We start from the raw sequence: 26,963 nt of genomic DNA on the forward strand, positions 1-26,963 counted from the left end.
TGGGTCAAACGATGGGTAAGATGGCAGCAGAGTACATCTGAATTGTGTCCTTACTGCTCGCTCACATACCCCTAGAATGTACTACAGTAATGGTTATGTAATAGGTTCTTTCTATCTCTCTTTTTTTGGATTTCCCCTAATTTTCTCCAAATTTAGATATGGCCAATTCTTACCCACCAGACAGGTCACTATTGTGCATCACGGAATAGCTACCAACCAGTGAGGGCATTGACAGGGGTATGCCACCCTTCCATCCATGAGAGCACAAGCCAATTATGTTCTCTTGGGCTCCAGGTCACAGTTGGCTGTGGCATCATCTGGATTCAAACTGAACGAGAGGACAAGCGCTTTTCAGTTCCACCACTCAAGACCCTGGTAGTAGGTTCTTAACTGATGTTTGTACATACTGAGAATTTGGATGGACCCCTTGTCTTAGACTTCACAATGAAAGTCCATCCATTTGCTAAAATATCAACAAATTTGTAGCCTAATTTAAACAAATGTTACACCTCCCATTTGTATCTGTTTAGAGCATGTTTTCTCAGTGATGTTACCATCTCATCTCATTATCTCTAGCCGCTTTATCCTTCTACAGGGTCGCAGGCAAGCTGGAGCCTATCCCAGCTGACTACAGGCGAAAGGCGGGGTACACCCTGGACAAGTCGCCAGGTCATCACAGGGCTGACACATAGACACAGACAACCATTCACACTCTCATTCACACCTACGGTCAATTTAGAGTCACCAGTTAACCTAACCTGCATGTCTTTGGACTGTGGGGGAAACCGGAGCACCCGGAGGAAACCCATGCGGACACGGGGAGAACATGCAAACTCCGCACAGAAAGGCCCTCGCCGGCCCCGGGGCTCGAACCCAGGACCTTCTTGCTGTGAGGCGACAGCGCTAACCACTACACCACTGTGCCGCCCTGATGTTACTATGTTAATGTTAATAATGTCACATTTCTATGTGGTCTGCATGGGTTCCCTGAATTACACTCGGATTTACTGATGTTTCTGTAGGATACCAGGCAAAATGATTGGCCACCCTTTCTTTAGTCATTAATCCCACAGTGATACTGTACACTTGTACCTAAGAACTGCTGTTGTAAAGCAGATTCATAAAGAAACATCGTAAATCATCATTTCAATACACAGGCAGTTCTGTTTGACTTTATAGTATACAACTGTCGCGGATTTCAGTTCTTCCACAAAACAAATGGACTCTTTGCTGAACCTGATTGTGGTAATCAGTTAAAAAGAAGAAAATCAAACCCATACATCAGAATGTGTGTGTAAAACACTAGATGTTTTGTTAATTTTATTTTGTGCTTAGGAATGTATAGAGAATATTTTAGTGATTAATGGCCTGACATCACTTTTGCTAAACAACTGGGGAAAAAACAGACACCAAACATTAACTAATGACTGAATGAATTTGCGAGTTAGCACCAGACTAGTGTTGCAGGACTCGAGACCGGTCTGAAGACCACTTTTTGAAGGTCTCTGTCTAGTCTCGGAATCGACTGCATTTTTACTAGGCTTTGTCTCGGTCTCAGACATAGAGACTTGGGATTTTATTTCAAGACCGGTCAAGACCACAACTGCAGGGATATCATGAAATTGCTTATGCATTGTCTGATTTATTTGTTAACATTGTTACTGTGATTGGATGGAAAACTTCCTGCTCCAAATGCACCCAATAACATGACTCATTGCGAATTCAAAATTTTTGTTACTGTTAAAGGCTGTCACCCCTCCCCCCTTCTCACACACACACACACACACACACACACACACACACACACACACACACACACACACACACTCGTCTGGTCTTGGTTTTGACTTGGTTTCGGTCTTGACTTGGTCTCAATCCCTCAAAGCCTTGGTCTTGACTCAGTCTCAACTCCTCAAAGTCTTGGCCTTGACTTGGTCTCAACCTATCAAAGTCTTGGTCTTGACTCGGTCTCGACCCCTCAAAGTCTTGGTTTTGACTTGGTCTCGACCCCTCAAAGTCTTGATCTTGACTCGGTCTCAACCCCTCAAAGTCTTGGTCTTGACTCGGTCTTGACCCCTCAAAGTCTTGATCCTGACTCGGTCTCGACCCCTCAAAGTCTTGATCCTGACTCGGTCTCAACCCCTCAAAGTCTTGGTCTTGACTGGGTCTTGACCCCACAAAGTCTTGGTTTTGACTTGGTCTTGACCCCTCAAAGTCTTGGACTTGACTCTGTCTCGACCCCTCAAAGTCTTGATCCTGACTCTGTCTCGACCCCTCAAAGTCTTGGTCTTGACTTGGTCTCAACCCCTCAAAGTCTTGATCCTGACTTGGTCTCGACCCCTCAAAGTCTTGGTCTTGACTGGGTCTCGACCCAGCAAAGTCTTGGTCATGACTCGGTCTCAATCCCTCAAAGTCTTGGTCATGACTCTGTCTCAACCCCTCAAAGTCTTGGTCTTGACTTGGTCTCAACCCCTCAAAGTCTTGGTCTTGACTCGGTCTCAACCCCTCAAAGTCTTGGCCTTGACTTGGTCTCAACCCCTCAAAGTCTTGGTCTTGACTCAGTCTCAACCCCTCAAAGTCTTGGTCTTGACTCGGTCTCATCCCCTCAAAGTCCTGGTCTTGACTTGGTCTCGATACACTCTGTTCTTGGTCATGACTTGGTCTCGGTTTAGGTGGTCTTGTCTACAACACTACACCACATGCAGCCATTAAATCTTTAATTTATTGAATGTAAACGCATAGTGACAGTGGAAACAAAATTCCTGACAAAATGGCTGGGTATATCCACATTTCTCTCAAATGTATTGGTTAAATTCTCCAAAATGCACTCAGGTTGATTAACGCTGGACTCTAATTAGCATTTCTTAACACTGAAAGAAAGCCAAAATTCTTTTTACCCCATTGGAAAATGTGTCCCAAGTGGTAAAAATGAGAGCTATTAGAAAATTATCTTCAGAAATCATGAATAGTACAGGAGGAATCTTCTTTAAACACAGAGAACACATTCAGTAGCATATGACACAAGCACAGAGGCAACACACAAATAATTACACATATGCTGACAGTTATATTACAGCTTAATGCTTGAAATAGTCTTCACACATACACACACAGTACACCCTGTAAAATGCTCTCATACTGCTCTTATAATTATTATGATGTGAGCTTGGTGTTGTGGCAAATGTTTTTGGGTTAAATGGAGAATTTTTACAACTCCCCATGAAGAGTGCACATAATTCTGCCCTGTCAAGAGCTAATGGAGTGCACAGTATGATCTAATGGAGAGGAGCTAATCCTGCGGCTTGCATATAGCCTACAGCTAGCTTTCCTTCTCTGTGTGCGAACGAGAGACACAGCAGCATGGAGCAGCAGGTTATACACCAGGAAGCGAGCATGAAACAGTCCTTTTTCTCACTCCACTCTGAGCTACAGCATCTGCTAACGAGTGGCAACCCCATTGCGATATTAGTGCTATCCTCTACAAATCAGTGCTTCCTCTGTCTCTTTTTCACTCTGTCTTACTCTCTCGTTCCAATTTGGGCAGGAGGAGTGGGTCGTCATGGCAACACCACACTGCAAAGCCCCTGGGGATTGTGGGATAGATCGCAGAGCTGTGTTGACACTGCTTCTGGCTGCAGTGTGGGCCTCACTCCCTTTCCCTCCCTCCCTCCTTCTGCTCGTTCTTCTTTTTTAAATTTTTTTAGTGATCTCTCTCTCTCTCTCTCTCTCTCTCTCACACACACATGCACATTATACACTACTGCTGACTAAAGCATTATTCAGGTGATTTGGTGTTGAGACACACACTTGTCTTCCTTCAGTTTCAAACATGTCTTTCCACAAACTCACATAAGTGCGGTGCAGAAAACCTCTACAGGAATCCTAAGCACTGCACAGATCAATGAAATGATCAAATATAACTACCATACAGCTGAGCTAATGTGCCATTCTGTGTGAGTCCTGTGACACAACGCAATACAAACATTTACGTAGTACTTAACGAGTTGCCAATTTTGAAACTGGAAGCGTACTAAGACTACAAAAAGGCCATAGATACAAATATTAGAGACCTCGATAGCCAAAAGAGGACACACTGTTGAAGCCGCCACTGCAGAGACATAAATTCTCAGGTATCCTCAATAAACTTGTACTTAGCATATAAGTTATTCTCACAGACTTTTACAGGTGGGCGGCACAGTGGTGTAGTGGTTAGCGCTGTCGCCTCACAACAAGAAGGCCCTGGGTTCGAGCCCCGGGGCCGGCGAGGGCCTTTCTGTGTGGAGTTTGCATGTTCTCCCCGTGTCCGCGTGGGTTTCCTCCGGGTGCTCCGGTTTCCCCCACAGTCCAAAGACATGCAGGTTAGGTTAACTGGTGACTCTAAATTGACCGTAGGTGTGAGTGTGAATGGTTGTCTGTGTCTATGTGTCAGCCCTGTGATGACCTGGTGACTTGTCCAGGGTGTACCCCGCCTTTCGCCCGTAGTCAGCTGGGATAGGCTCCAGCTTGCCTGCGACCCTGTAGAAGGATAAAGCGGCTAGAGATAATGAGATGAGATGAGACTTTTACAGGTCTTTTTCTTTAAAAATATATTCCAGAGTTATGCAGTTTTGATTTTGTTTTGTGCACAAAGCAATGATTTTTCTCAAAGGAATAGTGTTTTTAGTTAAATCTATAGCCTATATCTGCCTTGTACTGAGAAAACAAACAAACAAACAAACATGTAATTGATGACGAGTAAAAGTGCCAATAGACATCCTTATTAACAGACCACAGTATTTGACAACCGCATGTCCTTCAGCCTCATGGAGCAAATGAACAACAGCATCCCGCAGGGCTGTATGCTTAGCCCTCTCCTTTACTCTCTGTTCACCAGGCTTGTAGTACTCGAGTCCAGGACTTAGACTCGAGTCCAACTCGTGCCCTAATTTTAAGGACTCATGACTTGACTTGGACTTGAGCACTGATGACTCGGACTCGTGAATTAACTACATTTGGACTTGTAAATTGGAGACGAGGACTCGATTTTTTTCTTTATTTTTTGTAACATGCCATAATAATTTGGCATAAGATATTTATATCTACATTAATTTTTATACTAATTTCATGCAAGAAAATGCACATTCACCTGTTTATACATCATGTTCAGAAACAAACTAACGTTAATGGCGCTAAAGTGCCTGGAGAGAAGCCCCTAGGATTGTCCGCTTTGCTTAAATAGACTTCTCGTGCAGTGGGAATAAATGCACTGTGATGTGTTCCATATGTAGAGGAACTATCGAGGAGACGACGGCAACAACCTCGAACTTCAATCATCATTTGGCAAGACTCCACCCTTTTTAACAGTTTCTGCTGCTCTTGTTTTAAAGACTTTCTCATATTATCAAGCATCAACTGACCATAACAAATATTAAAAGAACTGTATATAGTTTTGGCATTTATTGACTACCATACCGTACAGAACACACCTCTTCCTATAGAGATTGGCACATGCGTCATTCCACCAGACATTAATGTTGCTGTAGAAAACACCAGGTGAGTGAAAAATTCTGCTATTCTTAGTAATTTCTACATTAACCTTTTTCTTTCCATGAATGTATAAATGGCCTACCTATCAATAAAAACAAACCTAAGATAGAATAAATGATCTACCTGATTACAACCAGTAACGGAAAGCTTAGGTGCGTCAATCCACCGGACGGCATTGTACGTGAAGAATGTTCACACATAGATGTAGCTAATTCTGGTTTTTATAGCATAAAGTGTGAATTATTTTTATCATATTACTGTTAAACATTTCAATTAATTGTTATATTCACTATACTCTATTTTGACAACATTACTGCTATTATCAGTAATTATACTGTTCTTCTGTTCGTCAAGTTTGTTATTAATCAGAGGAGCAAGTACTTTTCTTTGTAGGGAATTTTGTAAATATTAAATGTGATTAAATGTAGGTACAGTATGTGGCTCAGCTGTTTTTTTGTAATTTTGTTAGCAAAAGCAAATATAACAGTAATAACAATACATACTGTATATTGTGATATTCAAGTATCATGATTATTATGATAATTATATTATGCAATATTTCCAAATATGCACTTATAAACTGAGCAACTTCATTCCCTTTGCATTAACTCTTAGATACAAGCATCTTTTCCACATCCATCCTCTGAGACCAGTCACAGTGGGACATAACCAAATAAACAATGATACTATAATGTGTATAAACACAACATTAATGAGCTTGTAATTTTATACTACCACAGACAGAGCAAATATTAGCAATGTTTCAGAAGTGGAAAATGATATAATTTTCCAGCAAATCAAACTGTGAGGAGGAAATATAATAATTTAATTATAACCTGGGTAAATTGATAACTGAATCAGAAACATTTGTTCATTTTCTGATACTTAGCTTGATTTTTTGGGGGGGATTTTTTTCTTTCATTTTTTTTCACGTGTCCCGGAATCAGTATGTTCACAAAGTAATTCTTTTCACCTTGTATCTGGTTTAAAAAAAAAAAAGAAGTGATTCTTCTTATAAGGGACTGTGCACACCCTGACTTGTGCAAACTGAAGATTATTCAGATTATGAGATTTGCATATTCTACATTTTGACTTAGAAATGTAGATGCTATATTTTTCACACGGTATAAACTTGCAGCAATCTGATAATATAAAAAGATGCTCTATAAAATGTAAAATCAGTTGTTTCTACTTCAAGATTTCAAGAAGTTTATTGTCATATGCATCGTAAAAACATGGAGGTTCAGACAATGCAATGAAATTCTTACTTTGCTGCTCTCCTTACACACAACAATGACACATACACTCAACAAACACATGATAAAAAGATGCACAAAAAGGGAATAAAAGTACTTAAAGTAGTAAAAGTAGTAAAACTAAATAGGTAAAAGAAGTGCCAAAAAAACTCAGTTACAGTGGTGTTTGAAAGTTTGTGAACCTTTTAGAATTTTCTATATTTCTGCATAAATATGACCGAAAACAACATCAGATTTTCACACAAGTGCTAAAAGTAGATAAAGAGAACCCAGTTAAACAAATGAGACAAAAATATTATACTTGGTCATTTATTTATTGAGGAAAATGATCCAATATTACATATCTGCGAGTGGCAAAAGTATGTGAACCTTTGCTTTCAGTATCTGGTGTGACCCCCTTGTGCAGCAATAACTGCAACTAAACATTTGCGGTAACTGTTGATCAGTCCTGCACACCGGCTTGGAGGAATTTTAGCCCATTCCTCCGTACAGAACAGCTTCAACTCTGGGATGTTGGTGGGTTTTCTCACATGAACTGCTTGCTTCAGATCCTTCCACAACATTTCGATTGGATTAAGGTCAGAAGAAGAAACCTTTATTTGTCACATGCACACTTCAAGCTTCATCCTCTGCATTTAACCCATCTGAAGCAGTGAACACACGCACACACACTCAGAGCAGTGGGCAGCCACACCAGCGCGCCCGGGGAGCAGTCAGAGGTCAGGTACCTTGCTCAAGGGCACCTCAGCCCAAGGCCGCCCCACATCAACCTAACTGCATGTCTTTGGACTGTGGGGGAAACCGGAGCACCCAGAGGAAAACCACGCGGACACGGGGAGAACATGCAAACTCCACACAGAAAGGCCCTCGCCGGACGCTGGGTTCGAACCCGGAACCTTCTTGCTGTGAGGCGACCGTGCTAACCACTACACCACCGTGCCGCCCGACTTGGCCATTCCAAAACATTATCTTTATGCTTCTTTAACTTGGACTTTGACTTGGCCATTCCAAAACATTAACTTTATTCTCCTTTAACCATTCTTTGGTAGAACAACTTGTGTGCTTAGGGTCGTTGTCTTGCTGCATGACCCACCTTCTCTTGAGATTCAGTTCATGGACAGATGTCCTGACATTTTCCTTTAGAATTTGTTGGTATAATTCAGAATTCATTGTTCCATCAATGATGGCAAGCCGTCCTGGCCCAGATGCAGCAAAACAGGCCCAAACCATGATACTACCACCACCATGTTTCACAGATGGGATAAGGTCTTTATGCAGTGTTTTCCTTTCTGCAAACATAACGCTTCTCATTTAAACCAAGAAGTTCTATTTTGGTTTCATCCGTCCACAAAACATTTTTCCAATAGCCTTCTGGCCTGTCCATGCGATCTTTAGCAAACTGCAGATGAGCAGCAATGTTCTTTTTGGAGCGTAGTGGCTTTCTCCTTGCAACCCTGCCATGCACACCATTGTTGTTCAGTGTTCTCCTGATGGTGGACTCATGAACATTAGCCAATGTGAGGGAGGCCTTCAGTTGCTTAGAAGTTACCCTGGGGTCATTTGTGACCTCATCGACTATTACACGCCTTGCTCTTGGAGTGATCTTTGTTGGTCGACCACTCCTGGGGAGGGTAACAATGGACTTGAATTTCTTCCATTTGTACACAATCTGTCTGACTGTGGATTGGTGGAGTCCAAACTCTTTAGAGATGGTTTTGTAACCTTTTCCAGCCTGATGAGCATCAACAACGCTTTTTCTGAGGTCCTCAGAAATCTCCTTTGCTCGTGCCATGATACACTTCCACAAACACTTATTGTGAAGATCAGACTTTGATAGATCCCTGTTCTTTAAATAAAACAGGGTGCTCACTCACACCTCATTGTCATCCCACTGATTGAAAACACCTGACTCTAATTTCACCTTCAAATTAACTACCAATCCTAGAGGTTCACATACTTTTGCCACTCACAGATATGCAATATTGGATCATTTTCCTCAATAAATAAATGACCAAGTATAATATTTGTCTCATTTGTTTAACTGGGTTCTCTTTATCTACTTTTAGGACTTGTGTGAAAATCTGATGATGTTTTAGGTCATATTTATGCAGAAATATAGAAAATTCTAAAGGGTTCACAAACTTTCAAGCACCACTGTAATTTGTAAAGTGACTCTGTGCTTTGTGCAAACAGGTAGCTGCAGTGGGGATGCTGGAGAATAGGGAGTGCAGTATTTCATGTGTTGTATTGTTCAGGAGCCTGATAGCCTGTGGATAGAAACTGCTTTTGAGTCTTGTAGTCCTTGATTTGACACTCCGGTAGCATCTCCCTGATGGCAGGAGTGTAAAGAGACTGTATTTTGGGTGTGTGTTGTCCTTAATAATGTTATGGGCCCTCCTGATGACCCTGGTGTTGTAAATGCCCTGTAGTGATGGGAAGACTGTTCCAGAGATGGACTGGGCAGTCTTTATCACTCGCTGGAGAGCCTTCCTGTCCTGAGCAGTGCAGTTTCCATACCCCACTGTGATGGAGCTGGTGATGACACTCTAGACTGTGCACCTGTAGAAGTTGCTGAGGATTTTGGTTGGCATGCCAAACTTCCTCAGCCTTCTCAAGAAATACAGTCTCTGCTGTGACTTCTTCAGAAGCTGCTGAGTGTTGTGAGACCAGGTGAGGTCCTCACTGATGTGAGTGCCGAGGAACTTAAAAGTTCTTATCCTCTCCATCTCTGTCTCCCCAACGTATATTGGGGCGTGCTGCTCCCTCCTCCTCCTCCTCCTCCTCCTCGTAGGATCAATAATCATCTCCTTGGTCTTATCTGTATTTAAGGAGAGATTATCTTCTTGGTAGCAGGCCACCAGTCCTGCCACCTCTCTCCTATATGCTGTCTCCTCTCCACCGGTGATCAGTCCAATGACTGTGGTGTCGTCTGCGAACTTTTAATGCTGGTGTTGGACTCAGAGGCCACACAGTCATAGATGAAGAGGGTGTACAGCAGAGAGCTCAGTACACAACCCTGGGGGGTCCCTGTGCTCACAGTTCTGATGCCTGATGTCCGGTTTCCTACTCTGACTGACTGGGGTCTGTTGGACTCTATTGCAAGTTCTTGAGGATATTTGGTCCCCCAATACTGCAGCTGTCAAAGGGTGATACACACACCACCAAGGGTATAAAACTTATAACCAGGGGTTTGCTTATTTATTACCTCTGCCAAGTTTGCTGGAGGAGGTTTTATTTTCACCTTCGTTTTTTTTGTTTGTTTGTTTGTTTGACTGTTCCCGATGTAAATCAAAAAGTAGTGAATGAATTTTGATAAAAAATTTGAAGAAAGGTGAGCCATGGGCCAAGGAACAATTGATTAGATTTTGATGCAAATCCAGATATGTCTGTGGATCCAGGATTTTTTGTCTGTTCCCAATGTAACTCAAAAAGTAGTGAACAGATTTTGATGAAATTTAGTGTCCAGCTTTAGTATTATCCTAGGTTCAAGTGATTTGATTTTGATGTTGATAAAATGTGGCTTGGCGGAGGTATGAACTCTACCGTGCGCCCTTGAAGTTTATTCATTCTCAATGGACTTTTTAAGGACTGTATTTTTTATAGACTGTAACATTTTATTTTTTTCTCATTTTTATTCATCTTTTTGTATCAAAACATATTAAAAAAACATAAAATGGCAGGTGTATGTCTTTGGATGTGGTTAAGATGAAACCTACTGTATCTACGTCATCTGCCTGCATGTGAAGAGCCTGGATTTTTCTTTTTACTTCATCCAAAGACAAATTTTACCCCGATAACATTTCAACAGAAACAACCCCAACTTCTGCTCAGTAACATTTGGTTCTCAAACTTGTCAAAATACAGGCCAGTTCTCAAAAGGCACCAAGGCAGAACTGGCTCTGCACTGACACTGGAACCGTCCTGGTGGAAAAGAGGTACTGGATGTTGCCCCTTTTCCACCAAAGCAGTTCCAGGGCTGGTTCGGGGCCAGTGCTTAGTTTGGAACCGGGTTTTCTGTTTCCACTGAACAAAGAACTGGCTCTGGGCTAGAAAAACGGTTCCAGGCTAGCACCAATTCTTTGCTGGGCCAGAGGAAAGAACTGCTTACGTCAACGGGGGGGCGGAGTTGTTAAGACCAACAACAATCGCAAGACCGCGAGAGGGCGCCATTTTTAAGCGACGAGAAGCAGCAGCTGTACAAACGTGAAGTCATCCATTATTATTGTTGTTGTTGCTGCTTCTTCTCCGTGTTGTTTTTGCGTCGATGTTTGCGCCAAGGTTTATGCAAACTCAGCGACGTAACTGACGTATACAGTGATGTAATGACGTGGCTCCCCTTAGCACCCTGAGCTATGGAAAAGCAAACTGGTTCTCAGCTGGTTCGCAAGTTGAACGAGTTGTGAACCAGCACCAGCACTGGCCCCGAACTAGCCCTGGAACTGATTTGGTGGAAAAGGAGTATATGTCACTTAGTAAGAACTAGCCACTGGAGGTGCTATTTGCAAAGGGTGCTTGGACCCTGCATATATTTTAATTATTGTAGTGTAATCCTAATTGGCTGACCACTTGAACTGAATGGGATTCATTTAAAGCTCAATGAAATGCGTATACTATACATAATGTCAACCTGAATCCCAATAAGATTTTAGGAATAGTACTTTTGACTGGTTTGAGTAAGTAGGTCGTAATCTAAAGAATGAAAGGTTAATAACTCCAATAAAGCAGGGAGTCAGCGACGCAGTAGCTCACACAGCTGTACCATGAGAAACCAGACTTGTTTATAATTAGCTAAGCTGTTCTTCATGAGAACAATTAGAACAATTTGATCTTCCAAACAAAACAATCAGAATCAAAATCCATTGAAAACTCAGGTAGGAGTAGCAATTTTTGTGAATTGTGGACGGACGACGGACGCCACGTGATCACAATAGCTTACCAGCCTATGGCCGTGTGAGCTGATAAATATCTCATCTCATCTCATTATCTGTAGCCGCTTTATCCTTCTACAGAGTCGCAGGCAAGCTGGAGCCTATCCCAGCTGACTACGGGCGAAAGGCGGGGTACACCCTGGACAAGTCGCCAGGTCATCACAGGGCTGACACATAGACACAGACAACCATTCACACTCACATTCACACCTACGGTCAATTTAGAGTCACCAGTTAACCTAACCTGCATGTCTTTGGACTGTGGGGGAAACCGGACCACCCGGAGGAAACCCACGCGGACACGGGGAGAACATGCAAACTCCGCACAGAAAGGCCCTCGCCGGCCACGGGGCTCGAACCCAGACCTTCTTGCTGTGAGGTGACAGTGCTAACCACTACACCACCGTGCCGCCCGCTGATAAATATGACAGTATATATTTTCCTGACTGCAAGTTGGCCTAGTGGTTAACGTGTCTGCCTCTTGACTGGGAGACCGCGAGTTCTACTCGCGGCCGGGTCATACCAAAGACCATCATAAAAATAGTACCTACTACCATCTGGCAAGGCACGCTGCAATACAGATGCGAATAGGGGAGTCAAACTCTCATGGTTACCAGAGGACTAGTCCCCCACTGTATCCCTAGCTGTATAGGCAAGAGGCTGAGGGCTATTGAAACGGAGATCTGCGCCGCACCCATACGCCTAAAGAGTTGGTTAATACTGGGACAGGAGACTGCCTGGGAAGACCAGATTCTGGTGAGAGAGGGACTTTGAGTTGACTTTGATATATGTGTCTAATATTGGAATCATTGGATTAGGTTAATCCAATTAAGGCACACATTAATAAGGGAAATGTTTTAATCCTGGAAAGGATCCGATGAGAACCTAAATGCAGTTGTCGACTCATGCTGACGCTTCATAAAATGGCGAATAAGGAAGGAGCAAAATTGGCCGCTGTGACTCTTACATAATAGACAAGATTAATGGAAATACACAGAGCGTCGTTTGTGCTTTAGAAGCAGTCCTGAGTGAACATGAGGAGCATCACTACTGCGGCATGAAGAATGAACACAACTCACACACATGGACACACATTTATGCAGCGACCCCCCCACACACTGCAGACTGGTCAGTCCCTGGAGCAGGGAAGAGAAGGTAATGAAAGCAATGATTGTTTTGAGAGAGACAATATTAGTCCAAATGGCTTCAAGACAGGCTTTGACTCTGCATAGAAACCTAATGATGAATCAAGCAGTGCTATTGATTGGCCCAAATCTGCTGCAGTTTTCTCCTGGCTCACTGCTGCACTCATTCCTTCACTGTGTCTCACCCACATCTACATCCTCAATACGAGGGACAGAGGCATGGTTCAAAACGGCTGAGAAATACACGCGTGGTGTGTGTACATGTGTACTGTAAATCTGTGTATGCATGTTAGTATATGTGGTTATGGGCTTTGTTGTGTGTTCCCCCATTACCAAGACCAGCCATTCTTCAACTGTGAGCACAGAGAGAGAGAGAGAGAGAGAGAGAGAGAGAGAGGGAGCTCCCAACCCTCACGTACTGCACGTACTGTAGTGCAATATGGGAGGCTAGTCATGTATCATAGCTCGGAGGTTTACCCCCACCCAATCACACACAAACGTCCAAGGTTCTAATGTGTGAAATTGCACATTAGGTGTGTATAAAGAGTGCGGTACGTGGATCTACGCATGTTTAATAAGCCTGCATCGGACAGGCCACGTGATTTTCCTTAAAATAGACAAATGTATAAAACATGAATGTGGGCACACTCACACCCACACAGAGACTCTAATGTGTCCTACAGGGGGGTAATGCAGTGTGTGATGTGATCTCCTGCAGTGTGAGATAGTGTGTAGGTGTATGGATGCGCATAGGAAGATATTAGGACTGTCACCATTTTTCAAAAATGCATTCAAATCGCAATCGCATAAAAGACAGAGTTTGTATAAGACAGTGTTTTGATATTAATGAGCCTATAATGTGATAGATAGATAGATAGCATACCAGTCAAAAGTTTGTACACCCCTACTCATTCATAGGGTTTTCTGTATTTGGACTATTTTCTACATTGTAGAACAATACTGAAGACATCAAAACTATTAAATAACATCTGGAACATGTATAGAATTATGCAATAAACAAAAAAGTGTAAAAAAAAAAAGTTTCATATCTCAGATTCTTCAAAGTATCCAGCGTTTACCTTGATGGCGCTTTGCACACTATTGGGCATTATCTTAACCAGCTTCATGAGGTAGTCACCCGGAATGCTTTCAATTAACAGCTGTGTCTCGTCAAAAGTTAATTAATCCAATTTCTTACCTTCTTAATGTGTTTGAGATCAAACAGTAAATAGTAAAAAATAATAATACGGTAAATAGCCCTATACCACAACTGTAGTAATCCATATTATGTCAAGAACTGGACAACTAAGTAAAGAGAAAATGACATCTATCATTACTTTAAGACATGAAGTGACTTTTAGTTAATAAAAATTAAGGAAATACATTGGATTAGAAGGTGTGTTCAAACTTCTGACTGGTTATATATATATATATATATATATATATATATATATATATATATATACACACATACTTCACTGATCCCAATTTTGGAGCACACAAAACAGACATTAGCAGACTATGAGTTTTTATTCTATCCACATTCACTGGATATGAGCAATTGCGTGCTCTGATTGGCTACTCTACTACTAGGCTATCAGCTCATATACTGTGAGGAGAGAAAAACAAAATAGCGGCGCGTGTTGCTGAAGCAACAGAGGACAAAATAAAAACTCTACTCGAAAACAAAACACAAAAAAATACAAAGAAAGTATCTCATCATACATGGCTTATAGCCAACTCGGCGCAACACGTCTCGTCAGCTATCAGCTCATATATGGCTTGATTTAATGGAATAACTGTTAAATATCTCATTCATGGTGGCACAGTGGCATAGTGGTTAGCACTGTTGCCTCACAGCAAGAAGGTCCTGGATTCGAGCCCAGTGGCCAATGGAGGCCTTTCTGTGCGGAGTTTGCATGTTCTCCCCGTGTCCGCGTGGGTTTCCTCCGGGTGCTCCGGTTTCCCCCACAGTCCAAAGACATGCAGGTTAGGTTAACTGGTGACTCTAAATTGACTGTAGGTGTGAATGTGAGTGTGAATGGTTGTCTGTGTCTATGTGTCAGCCCTGTGATGACCTGGCGACTTGTCCAGGGTGTACCCCGCCTTTCGCCTGTAGTCAGCTGGGATAGGATCCAGCTTGCCTGCGACCCTGTACAGGATAAGTGGTTACAGATAATAGATGGATGGATGGATGGATCTCATTCATCATGGAGAATGAAAATCATGGCACTGTCTTCTTCTATACACAACACAATTTGTATTGCCTCAAAGAAAGCCATTTGAGATTCGGCCCCAGAAAATGTGTGAATCCAATAAGTGACTGTGAAATGTATAATTATTATTCCATCTAAAATCACATTTAGTGATTTTATTACACATAACTTAAAAATAATGTGAAAATAAGCATGCCCCAAGTGAAATACATTTATACAGTCAGTTTTCTGAAAAAAAAAGAGAAGAAGTTGATAGACTTACACCAGGTGTCTAAAAAACAAAGCATTGGCTTTGAAACAATTTTTTTTTTCCAAGGAGTTGCTGTTGATTAATTTTGAATAACAGCACACCAAAAATGCTTTATTCCTCTTATATTACCATGATTACTATATTAATGAAGACACGCCATACGTTTTAACTGTTTATAATTACATTTAATGCTATGCAGCTTCCACAAAACAAATTAGTTCCTGTTATAACTTACATTTTTGCAGATACGTATAAATGCTCATTCTCTCTCACCAGCTTCTCTTTGTTTCCTCTCTCATCTTCTTCTTTTGGCTGCTCCCGTTAGGGGTCGCCACAGCGGATATGTTCCGCATATTAGATTTGGCATAGTGTAGATTTGGCTGGGTATTTTAACCCTTTGATGTAAAACATGGGTCAAAAGTGACCCGGCTGAGTTTTTATCTTCTATATCTTTGCAATAAATTAATTCCATCATTCAGTATTCAAGGTATTCCTCAATTAACTTGTTTTTGATCATCATACATCCTTATTTTATTTTTTCCTTTCTTACTTTTTGAATACAAACCCTTTTTGTATCACTACCCTTCTAATGCACAACATGGGTCAAAAACGACCTGCATTCATTTTCCAGGTTATTTCATGTATGGCTGAGTGTTTCTATGATATACTTTTGAAATAAATTCATTTTGTCATTTACTTATCCAAATATGCAGTAAATATCTTGTTTTTGTTTAGCACAAATCATCATTTTTATTTTTCCTTTCTTAAGTTATGAACAAGCACAGCTTTTGTAATTCTACATCAAGTTTACACACATGGGTCAGAACCGACCCGCATGCATTTACTCCAGCGTTTGGTGGGAACTATGAATCGTGCTTGTGTCAGACATTTCACAGCTCAGCACAGCACCCTTTGCCCATCTAATACATGTAAGTAATGTTTTTCAATTGTTCTAACATTACCTTAGAAAAAAATGGATTATGTTTAGGTTACCTTGAGAGTGAGTAGATTACTTGTCAGAAAGTTACAAGTAATTACTATTAGCTACCGAGCTGTTGACGTATTCTACTTCAGTTAGCTAATTTTATTGTAGTTGGCTTAGCTAACTACATAGTTAATAAATAAATAACTGGCCCCATTCACTGCTAAAGTAATTACTTGAAACAAATTATTATTATAGTATTAAGACATTTAATTTTAAATCACACTTGGATGACCCATGTGTAGTAATATAAAAAGTATTTTTGTTCATAAAGTAGGAAAGAAAAAATTAAATTAATGATTTGTGGTAATTAAAAACAAGATATTTAAAGAATACTTGGAATATTCAATCATAAAATAAATGGATTTCAAAAGATAGAGCAAAGAAAAACTCAGTCAGCATGAAATAACCTGGAAAATGAATGCGGGTCATTTTTGACCCATGTTGTGCATTAGAAGGGGCGTGCATATGTTTTGCATCAAAGAGTTAATCTGCATGTCTTTGAACTGTGGGAGGAAACCGGAGCACCCAGAGGAAACCCACGCAGACATGGGGAGAACATGCAAACTCCACACAGAAAGGCCCCCATTGGCTGTGAGGTTTGAACCCGGAACCTTTTTGTTGTGAGGCGACAGTGCTAACCACTACACCACTATCCCGAAGAAGATCAATAATTACACAATTTTATTTTCTTTTCTTTAAAAAAAAAAAGTTTATTGTTACTACTACTACTATCAGAGTTGCTGCTGTAGGAAATAAATCAACATCATCTGACCAATCAGATTCGAGAATTCAGCAGCACTGTGGTATAAAGAGAAACAATTTGCTTGGTTTCGATGGTGACCATTTTATGGCTCTTGAAATAACTGCACATATACACAACGCTTTCATTTTAAAAATGATAATCCCTTTCGCCCAGCACATGCGTACACACAAACACTCAAACACCCTCACAGACAGATACATGCCCTCCATTGTTCCATCAGAATTTCAGCAGAGTGTGAAATATTCACGGCCTGGTGGTACGTGTGGGAAGAGCAGAGAGAGAGAGAGAGAGAGAGAGAGATGAGAATGCTGTCAGCTTGGAGAAACTGGACAGACTACATGGCTGATATCTCTCTCTCTCTCTCTCTCTCTCTCTCTCTCTCTCTCTCACACACACACACACACACACCCCTCTCTCCATCCTCACACACTTACAAACTCAAACAAAATGTAATCCTTATTGACACACGGATAACCACAAAAGCAGAACGTTTACAAACCCAGAAGAAAAGAAGAAAGGATTAATGAGCTAAAATAAGAAATGTATACCAGGACTCCTACCTGTAGAAGTAGGAGCAGCCTCTGACTGTGTTATGGCTGAAGTACTCCTGGCTCTTCTCGTTGCCAAAGTCCTCCAGGGGGTCTGACCACAGGAGATCACACATGGGCCCGAATGCTGGGGGCTCCTTAAACCGATCCAACTAGGCCACACACAGACATATAGTAAAGAACAAATCTAAATAGTGTATACGCCCAAACCCATTCCCCAATGCCCCAGACTGTAAAATACATGGAACTGAAAGAAGGCAGCACCTTCTTTATGTCATCTAAGGTGTGTATTTCTGGGGACAGGCCACCGTGGACACACAGGAACTGCTGGTTCATGAGAGCAGCCAAGGGAAGGCAGTCGAATGCATCCATACAGGAGTCATACACCTGCTCTGAATACTTGATTTTACCTGAGAGAAAACATCAGCACAGCGAGGTCAGTGTGAGATATTTCAGCCACATAGAGTAGTCGGTTTCTACCATGTCTAATACACACTCGCAGACTCATTCATGCAATTATTCAATCAGGCAATCATATAGTAGCAGTGCGATTAAAGCAGCTCCTGGTCAAGAGCTTCGATTAATCTTCACATCAGAAACCAGAATCGTGGAAAATGTGATCTCAGTAACTTTGACGATGACATGGCTGTTAGTACCAGAAAGGCTGGTTCAGGTATTTCAGATACCGCTGATCTCCTTGGATTTTTATACGCAAAAGTTTCTAGAATTTACACAGAATGAAGGAAAAAAATGAAGGGGTGGCACGGTGGTGTAGTGGTTAGCGCTATCGCCTCACAGCAAGAAGGTCCTGGGTTTGAGCCCAGTGGCCGGCGAGGGCCTTGCTGTGCGGAGTTTGCATGTTCTCCCGGGTTTCCTCCGGGTGCTCCGGTTTCCCCCACAGTCCAAAGACATGCAGGTTAGGTTAATTGGTGGCTCTAAATTGACTGTACGTGTGAATATGAGTGTGAATGGTTGTTTGTCTCTGGCGACTTGTCCAGGGTGTACCCCGCCTTTCGCCCGTAGTCAGCTGGGATAGGCTCCAGCTTGCCTGCGACCCTGTAGAACAGGATAAGCGGGTACAGATAATGGATGGATGGATGGATGGATGAAGGAAAAAAATAGCCTCAATGAGGTTGTAGCTCATAGCGGCCACTGTTGTGTATGAGTTTGAAATTTCAGTCACCCATGAAATCGTAAATATGACAGGTGGCGCTACCATCTTGACAACCTTTATGCACACCCACCTGGGGAACATTATACGTAAGTTTGATCAAAATCCAATCAAACCTGCAGGAGGAGTAGCGATTTTTGTAGATTGTGGATGGACGATGATGACGGATGATGGACGGCACGTGATCGCATAAGCTCATCCGGCCTGGCCTGCAGCCGAATGAGCTAAAAAGCCACCAACGCCAAAAACCATCCAGTTATTGATAAGTAGAAATGAGAGCAATCATTACGGAGAATCAAAGGAGAATGGCCAGACTGGTTCAAGCTCTCAGTAAGGACACAGTAACTCAAGTAACCACTCTTTACAACTGTGGCGAGCAGAAAAGCAACTCAGAATCCACAACATGCCGAAACGTCGAGCAACAACAATGATGAGGTCTGGGTAAACCATTAACTGAAGCTCTTGACCTGTATCTGAATGATTTTATGCATTGCAATGCTTCCACATAACTGGCACGAATGAGCAGGGGTTCCTATTAATGTGGCCAGTGAGTGAATCTTTCAAAAACACCCAAAAGCAGAATAACTGTTCCTGTTTGTTTATGTATGCTCATTTTCATGCGGCACGGTTACAATGTTACTTCGATAGGTAATGCTAAATCTTCACCTGTATAGAAATTAATGATATGCTGTAATATTTATACCACAGTACTCTTTATTTCTTAAAAAAAAAAAAAAAAACTGGTCAGAAGGTGTTGACTATTTATCTGTAACAGCAGATAAATAGTCAACACCTGTAATTCAAATCACACGTTTATATTTACATACTCATTTTAATATGTGATTGTTTCCAGTAGTAACGTCACATAATCTAAGACTAATAATCAGCAGGTTAAAAACATATTCATTATTTAAGAAATAATTTAAGTAATTTAGTAATGTAGACAAGGCAATAACAATAACAATAACAATAAGCAGATAAAAATGTATGATTTTAAAGGTAAAATCAGATTTTTGTTTAGTGGACTGAAAGCTACTGAATTCGAATCACAGACTTCCAATTTTATTAGTTTTTTTTTTTTTTAAATAGAACAATTAATAAATTCAGGGCCACATGGCCCTAAATTCTCCGCTATTTTTTCCAGCTTCATCATGACCCAATTCAAGATACTACCGGTACGTCATGCATCACGTGGTGGGCTTTTCCCATTTGCGCAAGGCATTGTGGGATATAAATTTGAAACAGGAGAGAAAAATGGAGGACGTGAGTGTGCGAATGAAATGTGAAAGACCGACTACAGTAACGGAAAGCGAGAAGAAAAGACGTTATGTTATGAAGGAAAGGAAACGCTGGACCAAACTGATAAATATCGGCGGTCAGCGAGCACCTCGGTGTGATCAGCTGTTCGTTTAATGACAGAATGATGTAACCGTTAGTGCACGGTCAAAGGTAAACCTGTAGATGGCAGTAATGCAACACTGTGGATGCCAGCTGCCGTAAAACCCAAAAGAAGAAGGTAAATCTGCGCATGCGCACACGGACTTCCTCTGTCTGCATGACTGCGTGAAGCAAGCGATTTCATGCACATTATTTGCTCGGGAATCCCCTCAAATTAAATAACTTCCCAGCCACAGAATGGCCTGTTTTTTTTTTTTTTTTTGAGATAATAAACATATATCACAATGACCAAATTTCAGAAGGAACTAAATTTCACCGACTTTACAGTATGAAATCGAAAGGCCGTCTAACTTTAAAAAAAAGAAAAATATCTAATTATTGATATGATGAAGTTTGCTGTAAGGGGATGTTTATTTAATATTTAAAGGAGTCTCCACTGTCAGTACTTTATAAGAGTCAGTAGGTTTTCCACCACAGGAAAGTCTTCAGGTTAATTTCTAAATGCCTGAATACTAATGATTTGAAAAATGCTATTATAAAAAAAGATGTTTGGATTGTAAAAGTAACCCATAGCTGAGTTTAACTGTTTTTTTTTAATTATTATTATTCCTTATTATCTTATTAAATATAATGCATTTTTTGTGATATGCTTCTTTTTTGTGTGTACTGATCTTATTAGGTAACTTGGCAAGACGATATTTTCTAGGAAAACATGTCTGTTTTTCATGCTGTTAATACCGAGAAACAGCTGCTGATTTTTTTTTTCGTGCTCTCATTCTTCCAGTTCGGTCTCTGGGCTGAACTTTTCTAGCCCTCCTGGGTGTCTCCCTGCATTACAAACAAACAGAAGGAACACTGCCGCTAGTCTGGTAAAGGTCTATCTCTGCGTGGGACGACGTGTGTGTTCCCTTTTTTTCATTAAATTTTAATTCAATGCCTCTCAGAGGCATTTGTATCCATGGCGACAGGTCAGCAGAGTAGGTACAGAAATAGGTTGCCACCAACTCAGCACTTGCCCCCCTGCACCTGTGTCTGTATTGTGTCGCTTGGCCTCATGGGATAGATCTACTTGTGAGCATTATCTCATCATGTGTTTTGCAGCTTTGCCTCAGTCAGCTGCTCGTCCCTGAAGAACAAGGCTATTTTCACCTGATGCACCCGATCGAACACTTCTCCTTACTGCAAAACGTATTATCTCTCCTGTCCTAAACAGCACACTTACAGTTGTCTTTTGACTCAATCTTGTCAAGTCCTCTCATTTTTGGGTTTTCCATGAGCCTTTAATATAGCAAATGCCTTATTAATGTGGATTTAACACTAATGTCCTACTCACAGGGGGGAGGAATTAGGATCGACACAACCGAGTGACTAATACACTATCTGGCCAAAAGTATGTGGACACCTGACCATTACACCCATATATTACATTACAGGCATTTAGCAGATGCTCTTATCCAGAGCGACGTACAACATCCCCAGAGCAGCCTGGGAAGCAGTGGGGGTTAAAGTGCATATCACGGGTAAATTCAGGAGCAAGATCAATGTAATTCTCCTATTTTATATTAAACTTTGGTCAAATATCTGTCACATTTTGCATTTTGTGCAATTTTTTTTACCTTGCACAATACCAGACAAATTCAATTGAAATCAAGCCATTTGAGGCGAATTGGTCCACCGCTGAAAAAACTTGGCATTTGGATTTCCTGGGAAACTTTGATTTTCGTGACGTCGCGTGCGGGACGCCTCCCTCTGAATCCTACGTCAGCGTTGGTTTGTTTATGAGAAAATGACCTGGTGGCTTTCTGCAAATTTCTTCAACATTATCGCATAATTATTAAAATGGTTAACAGATGTATCGTAGGAGGGTGTAGCAACACCAGTCTTGATGGGATTAGTACTCATCGTTTCCCACATTGCGCTCAGGTGACAATTCCATATTTCAATGCAAAATCGCTAGCTGCTAAACTTGGTGTACACAGGCTGTGCACTGAAACCGTGCAAAGCTCGCGCAGCCTGCTGGCGCTTCCACAGGTGACGCCACAAATCTGGCTCCAGACTCCCTTGGGATTTTTCCAGACATGTTTTGTTATTTTATTTTTTTCCGCTGTAGACAGATGGCCTTGTGCAAAATTACCCTTCTGGATGAGTGTGTAAAGGGACATTCTTTCATATTAAAAAACCCGAATTTGGTCCAGGATATGCACTTCAAGGTGCTTTGCTCAAGGGCACTTCAGCCATTCCTGCTGATCCAGGGAATCAAACCAGTGACCTTTTGGTTCCAAAGCTGCTTCGCTAACCATTAGGCCATGGCTTCTCCCATATGCTTATTGAAAATCCTTTCCCAGATTTCATCCCCATTTGCTGTTATAATAACCCTCACTCTTCCATTCAACCACAAGAGCACTAGTGAGGTCAGGCACTGATGTTAGGCGAGGAGGTCTGGGATGCAGTCTGAGTTCCAGCTCATCCCAAAGGTGTTCGGTGGGGTTGAGGTCTGAGCAGGACACTTGAGCAGGAAAACATTATGGAGCTCACATTGTGCACAGCGGCATTGTCATGCTGGAACAGGTTTGGGCCTCGTAGTGAAGGGAAACTACAGTAATGCGACAGCAAACAAGAGACATTCTAGACAGTTGGATGCTTCCAACTTTTTGGCATCAGTTTGGGGAAGAAGCACATATGGATGTAACGGTTAGGTGTCTACATACTTTTGGCTATATAAAAAATACCAAACATTAATGGGATATCTATTTTTCTGTCTTTGAATATTTAACATGTCTCATAAGGATGTACAAAAGACCACTGTGGTTGTATACATGGTGTCAGACTTCATATGAACTGAAAAAGCACACGAGGACCAACTTAAAATGAACCAGCAGATCAATTTAAGTCAGGGCATGTTGTGTAACATTTCTGAGTAAAATGCAAACTAGCATGTTGTTTTGTATACTTCTAGCTACAGTATCACAGCTATCTTAGTATGAGATCTTAGGCTACGTTTACATTACGTCGAATCAGCGGATCATCAGATTAACGTTCTTAAAACGATTCGCGTTTACACTAAAACCGTTAGCCGTGCACACAGCAACACCAATACACGGATACACTCGGCTCCGCAGGCATCCTGAGCTCCAAATCACTCCGCCCTGAACAGCGAGTGCCCTCTGGAGGGCGCGCACTCTGGCCCTGCGCAGCTCACACAGCGCGCGAGTGAAGTACACAAGCCACGATTCGGGACTGAGCCGCTGTGTGTGTGATCCCAGCGCATATCACTTACTACTTGCAAGTGGAAGGATGGCAAGCCTAAAGACAATCATAACTACACAATGGGCAGTATTTGCATCAGTATTTGCAGTATTTTCATACTTTTATACTCTTTAATGAAAGGTGATACAAGGCGGAAGTCCGCGCCGTTTTTCAGCAGTCGCGTCACATGACCAACGCCAGCGAATCAGGAAGGTGGATGTCACAGTGACGTTGTCCAATGAGGACGCCAGCTAGAGCTCAGCACAGCGTATTCGCGTATCTCAATGTTTACACAGCACCGGACCAGATACGATCTAGATTGAATACGTGGACGCTGGCGGATTCCCGTTTCCCGGCTTTTCCAGGTGGTTTAATGTAAACGGACAGTGCATCCGCGAAGAAAATGAGACAGATACGGTCTAATGTAAACGTAGCCTTAGTATGTTAGTATTTTACTGTTTAGATGCCAGTTATTTATTATCGTTTATGCTAACACTAATTAGCATGTTGTATAACATTATTGAGTAAAATCCAAACTAGCATGTTATCTTGTCTGCTTTATAGCCAGAGAAGCTATCTTAGTATGATATCTTAATATCTTAAGATATTAGAAAATAAGGTAATAAAAATAAGGTCTGTATTTTATTGTTTAGATGCCAACTAAATATGATAGTTTATGCTAATGCTAATTACAGAGTTATATAAATTTTGCTAATTGCTGAGGTATAAGAGGAACAAAGCAGTTTGGGATGTGCTCTGCTTTGTGTTGGGCCACATCACATTTAAAAATAATAATATCAACCTAACAAAATTTTACAAAAACAAACAAACAAACAAACAACCCCCCCCCTTCTTTTGAGCCTAATGCCAACTAAGGCTTCTCTTAGAAGGCAACTCTACGACTACTCCTCTGTTACCCCTTTTCCACCAAATCAGTTCCAGGGCTGGTTCGGGGCCAGTGCTGGTGCTGGTTCACAACTCGTTCAACTTGCGAGTCAGCTGAGAACCAGTTTGCTTTTCCATAGCTCGCGGTGCTAAGGGAAGCCACGTCATTACGTCATTGTATACGTCAGTTACGTCACTGTATACGTCAGTTACGTCGCTACGTTTGCATAAACCTTGGCGCGAATATCGAAGCAAAAACAACACAGAAGAAGCAGCAGCAGCAACAACAATAATAATAATGGATGACTTCGCGTTTGTACAGCTGCTGCTTCTCGTCGCTTAAAAATGGCGATCTTTCGCAGTCTTGTTATTGTTGTTGGTCTTAACAACTCCACCCCCCCCGCTGACGTAAGCGGTTCTTTCCTCTGGCCCAGAGGAGTTGGTGCTAGCCTGGAACTGGTTTTTCTGGCCCCAGAGCCAGTTCTTTGTCAGTGGAAACAGAAAACCCGGTTCCAAACTAAGCACTGGCCCCAAACCAGACCTGGAACTGCTTTGGTGGAAAAGGGGCATATGATAAACAGTGCTTTTGAATTTGATTGGTGGCTTGATTAAACCAGTCATGATCATTTCTGCTTTGGAGGACATTTCTATAACTAAAACTCAGATGTGCTCAACAGTAATTGCTAGGGATGGCATGCCCAGAATTTGAGGACAAATTGCTTGCGCTCAAGTCTCTGAAGTAGAACATGCAGAATGACATGTTTATGAGTGAAGACAGAAGCTCTCGTTCAGACTACTAAATAATGCTGCACGGGTAACTGAACAAGTGGCAGAAAAGAAGATAAGGTGATTAAAGCGTTAATCCATACTTACATTCTTGTTTGAAGGTGAAATATTCTGTCAAATGTCTACATTCATGATTTCCTCTCAGTAAAAATAGTGTCTTTGGGTAGAGGATTTTCAGGGACCAAAGGTACAAAACACACTGTGGGCAGAAACAGACAGAGGGAGAGAATAAGTGTGATGCATTTGTGAGAAATTACACCATTACATGCGATTACATCCATTGCCATCCTCGAAAACTATAACACCTCCTAGCTGCTTACAGCCTAAACGCAAGTGATTATGGCTCTTAATCTACTCCTATTACTGCAAACAACAAGCTTGAAAATATTACCATTATTAATGCCATGATTAATGAGTCTAACTCAAATCCTGCCATCCTACCTCCAATTAGGCTGTGTACAGTGTGTGTGTGTGTGTGTGTGTGTGTGTGTGTGTGTGTGTGTGTGTGTGTGTGTTTGTGAATACATGTTTTCTTGGTGGAGACCAAATGTTCCCACAAAGGTAGAAATATGACAGTTCTGACCTTTTGGGGACATTTGACTGGAGACACATATGTGTATATTCACGAGTGAGTGACACAAACGAGTGAAAATATTTTCAACACGAGAAGATAAACTTCATATCTTTGCGCCACCGTCTAATGTTCTTTACGAGGGCAAGTCAAAAAGTTCTAAGGCAAATTGAAAAAAATCTTTATTTATGAAAATAACAAAGCTATTTCTCTACATATCCTCCATTTAAGTCTAAACACTTCTGCAAGCGATGTTTCCATCGGAGAATTCCTTCTTTGTAGAATTCTGGGGGATGTCTTTCACACCTTTTGAAATTATAACATCTGTCTTAGAACTTTTTGACTTACCCTCGTATATTATATCGACACAGCCACACACACAAAAAAACCCCTCAAGTTAATCAAAAGAAGTTTAATTTGGAACCAGTTCGCCATTTTGACAACACACGTCCATTGGGAAAACACTGGGAGTGACATCATCGGAGTAAAATATTGGGAATTATTATACATACAGGACACTTTTTCGATGGAATAAAAACATGTATTCTATTCCCTTCTAGCGGGTTCCATTCATTTGGTTTGATAGCATGCAATAGTGTGAGCATATCATTTATCCTATGTGTATTACGTCACTCTACCCAATGGAGAATGAGCGTTGAGTATGGGTTACGATATTGCATGGCTGTCAAGACAAAATGACATCACACATTGGACCTGATCCGAATATCCAAAGAGAAAGTTTTCTGCTGCGCATGCGCAGAAGCATTTCTTTGTTCACCAGGAAAGAGAAAGATGCACTGAACACCCAAAAGGCTACCTAATCTTCATTACATATTCGTAGTGCATATTTACAAGAGAAAAACATACCAACAGACATTGAAAAAACTGGAAAAGAGACACATCAGAGATGTAAAACTTCTGTGCTAACGAGCGACTGTGATAATTTGTAAAGAAACATGACCGCCGGGTTTGCTTCGTTAAATACAAAAGATTTTGAGACAATTTTGAAAGAGAAAGACACGCTGAATACCCGAAAGGAAAGTGTATGTATAATAATAATAATATCCCATCTCATTATCTCTAGCCGCTTTATCCTGTCCTACAGGGTTGCAGGCAAGCTGGAGCCTATCCCAGCTGACTACGGGCGAAAGGCGGGGTACACCCTGGACAAGTCGCCAGGTCATCACAGGGCTGACACATAGACACAGACAACCATTCACACTCACATTCACACCTACGGTCAATTTAGAGTCACCAGTTAACCTAACCTGCATGTCTTTGGACTGTGG

General features: G+C 41.5%; 1 protein-coding gene across 2 annotated transcripts in view; it reads right to left on the bottom strand.

The window, feature by feature from the left end:
- The window catches only part of ppp3ca (protein phosphatase 3, catalytic subunit, alpha isozyme), a 145,942-nt gene that overhangs the window by 15,404 nt on the left and 103,575 nt on the right, over positions 1–26,963 (bottom strand). For both annotated transcript variants that reach the window (XM_060935186.1, XM_060935185.1), the window contains exons 4-6: positions 25,191–25,302; positions 17,882–18,027; positions 17,630–17,769 (exon numbers count right to left, since the gene is read on the bottom strand). In XM_060935186.1, coding sequence (XP_060791169.1) covers positions 17,630–17,769; positions 17,882–18,027; positions 25,191–25,302 — 398 coding nt within the window. The remainder of the gene's footprint in view (positions 1–17,629; positions 17,770–17,881; positions 18,028–25,190; positions 25,303–26,963) is intronic.

Source organism: Neoarius graeffei, chromosome 12, assembly GCF_027579695.1.
Source record: "Neoarius graeffei isolate fNeoGra1 chromosome 12, fNeoGra1.pri, whole genome shotgun sequence".
NCBI classification, from domain to species: Eukaryota; Metazoa; Chordata; class Actinopteri; order Siluriformes; family Ariidae; genus Neoarius; species Neoarius graeffei.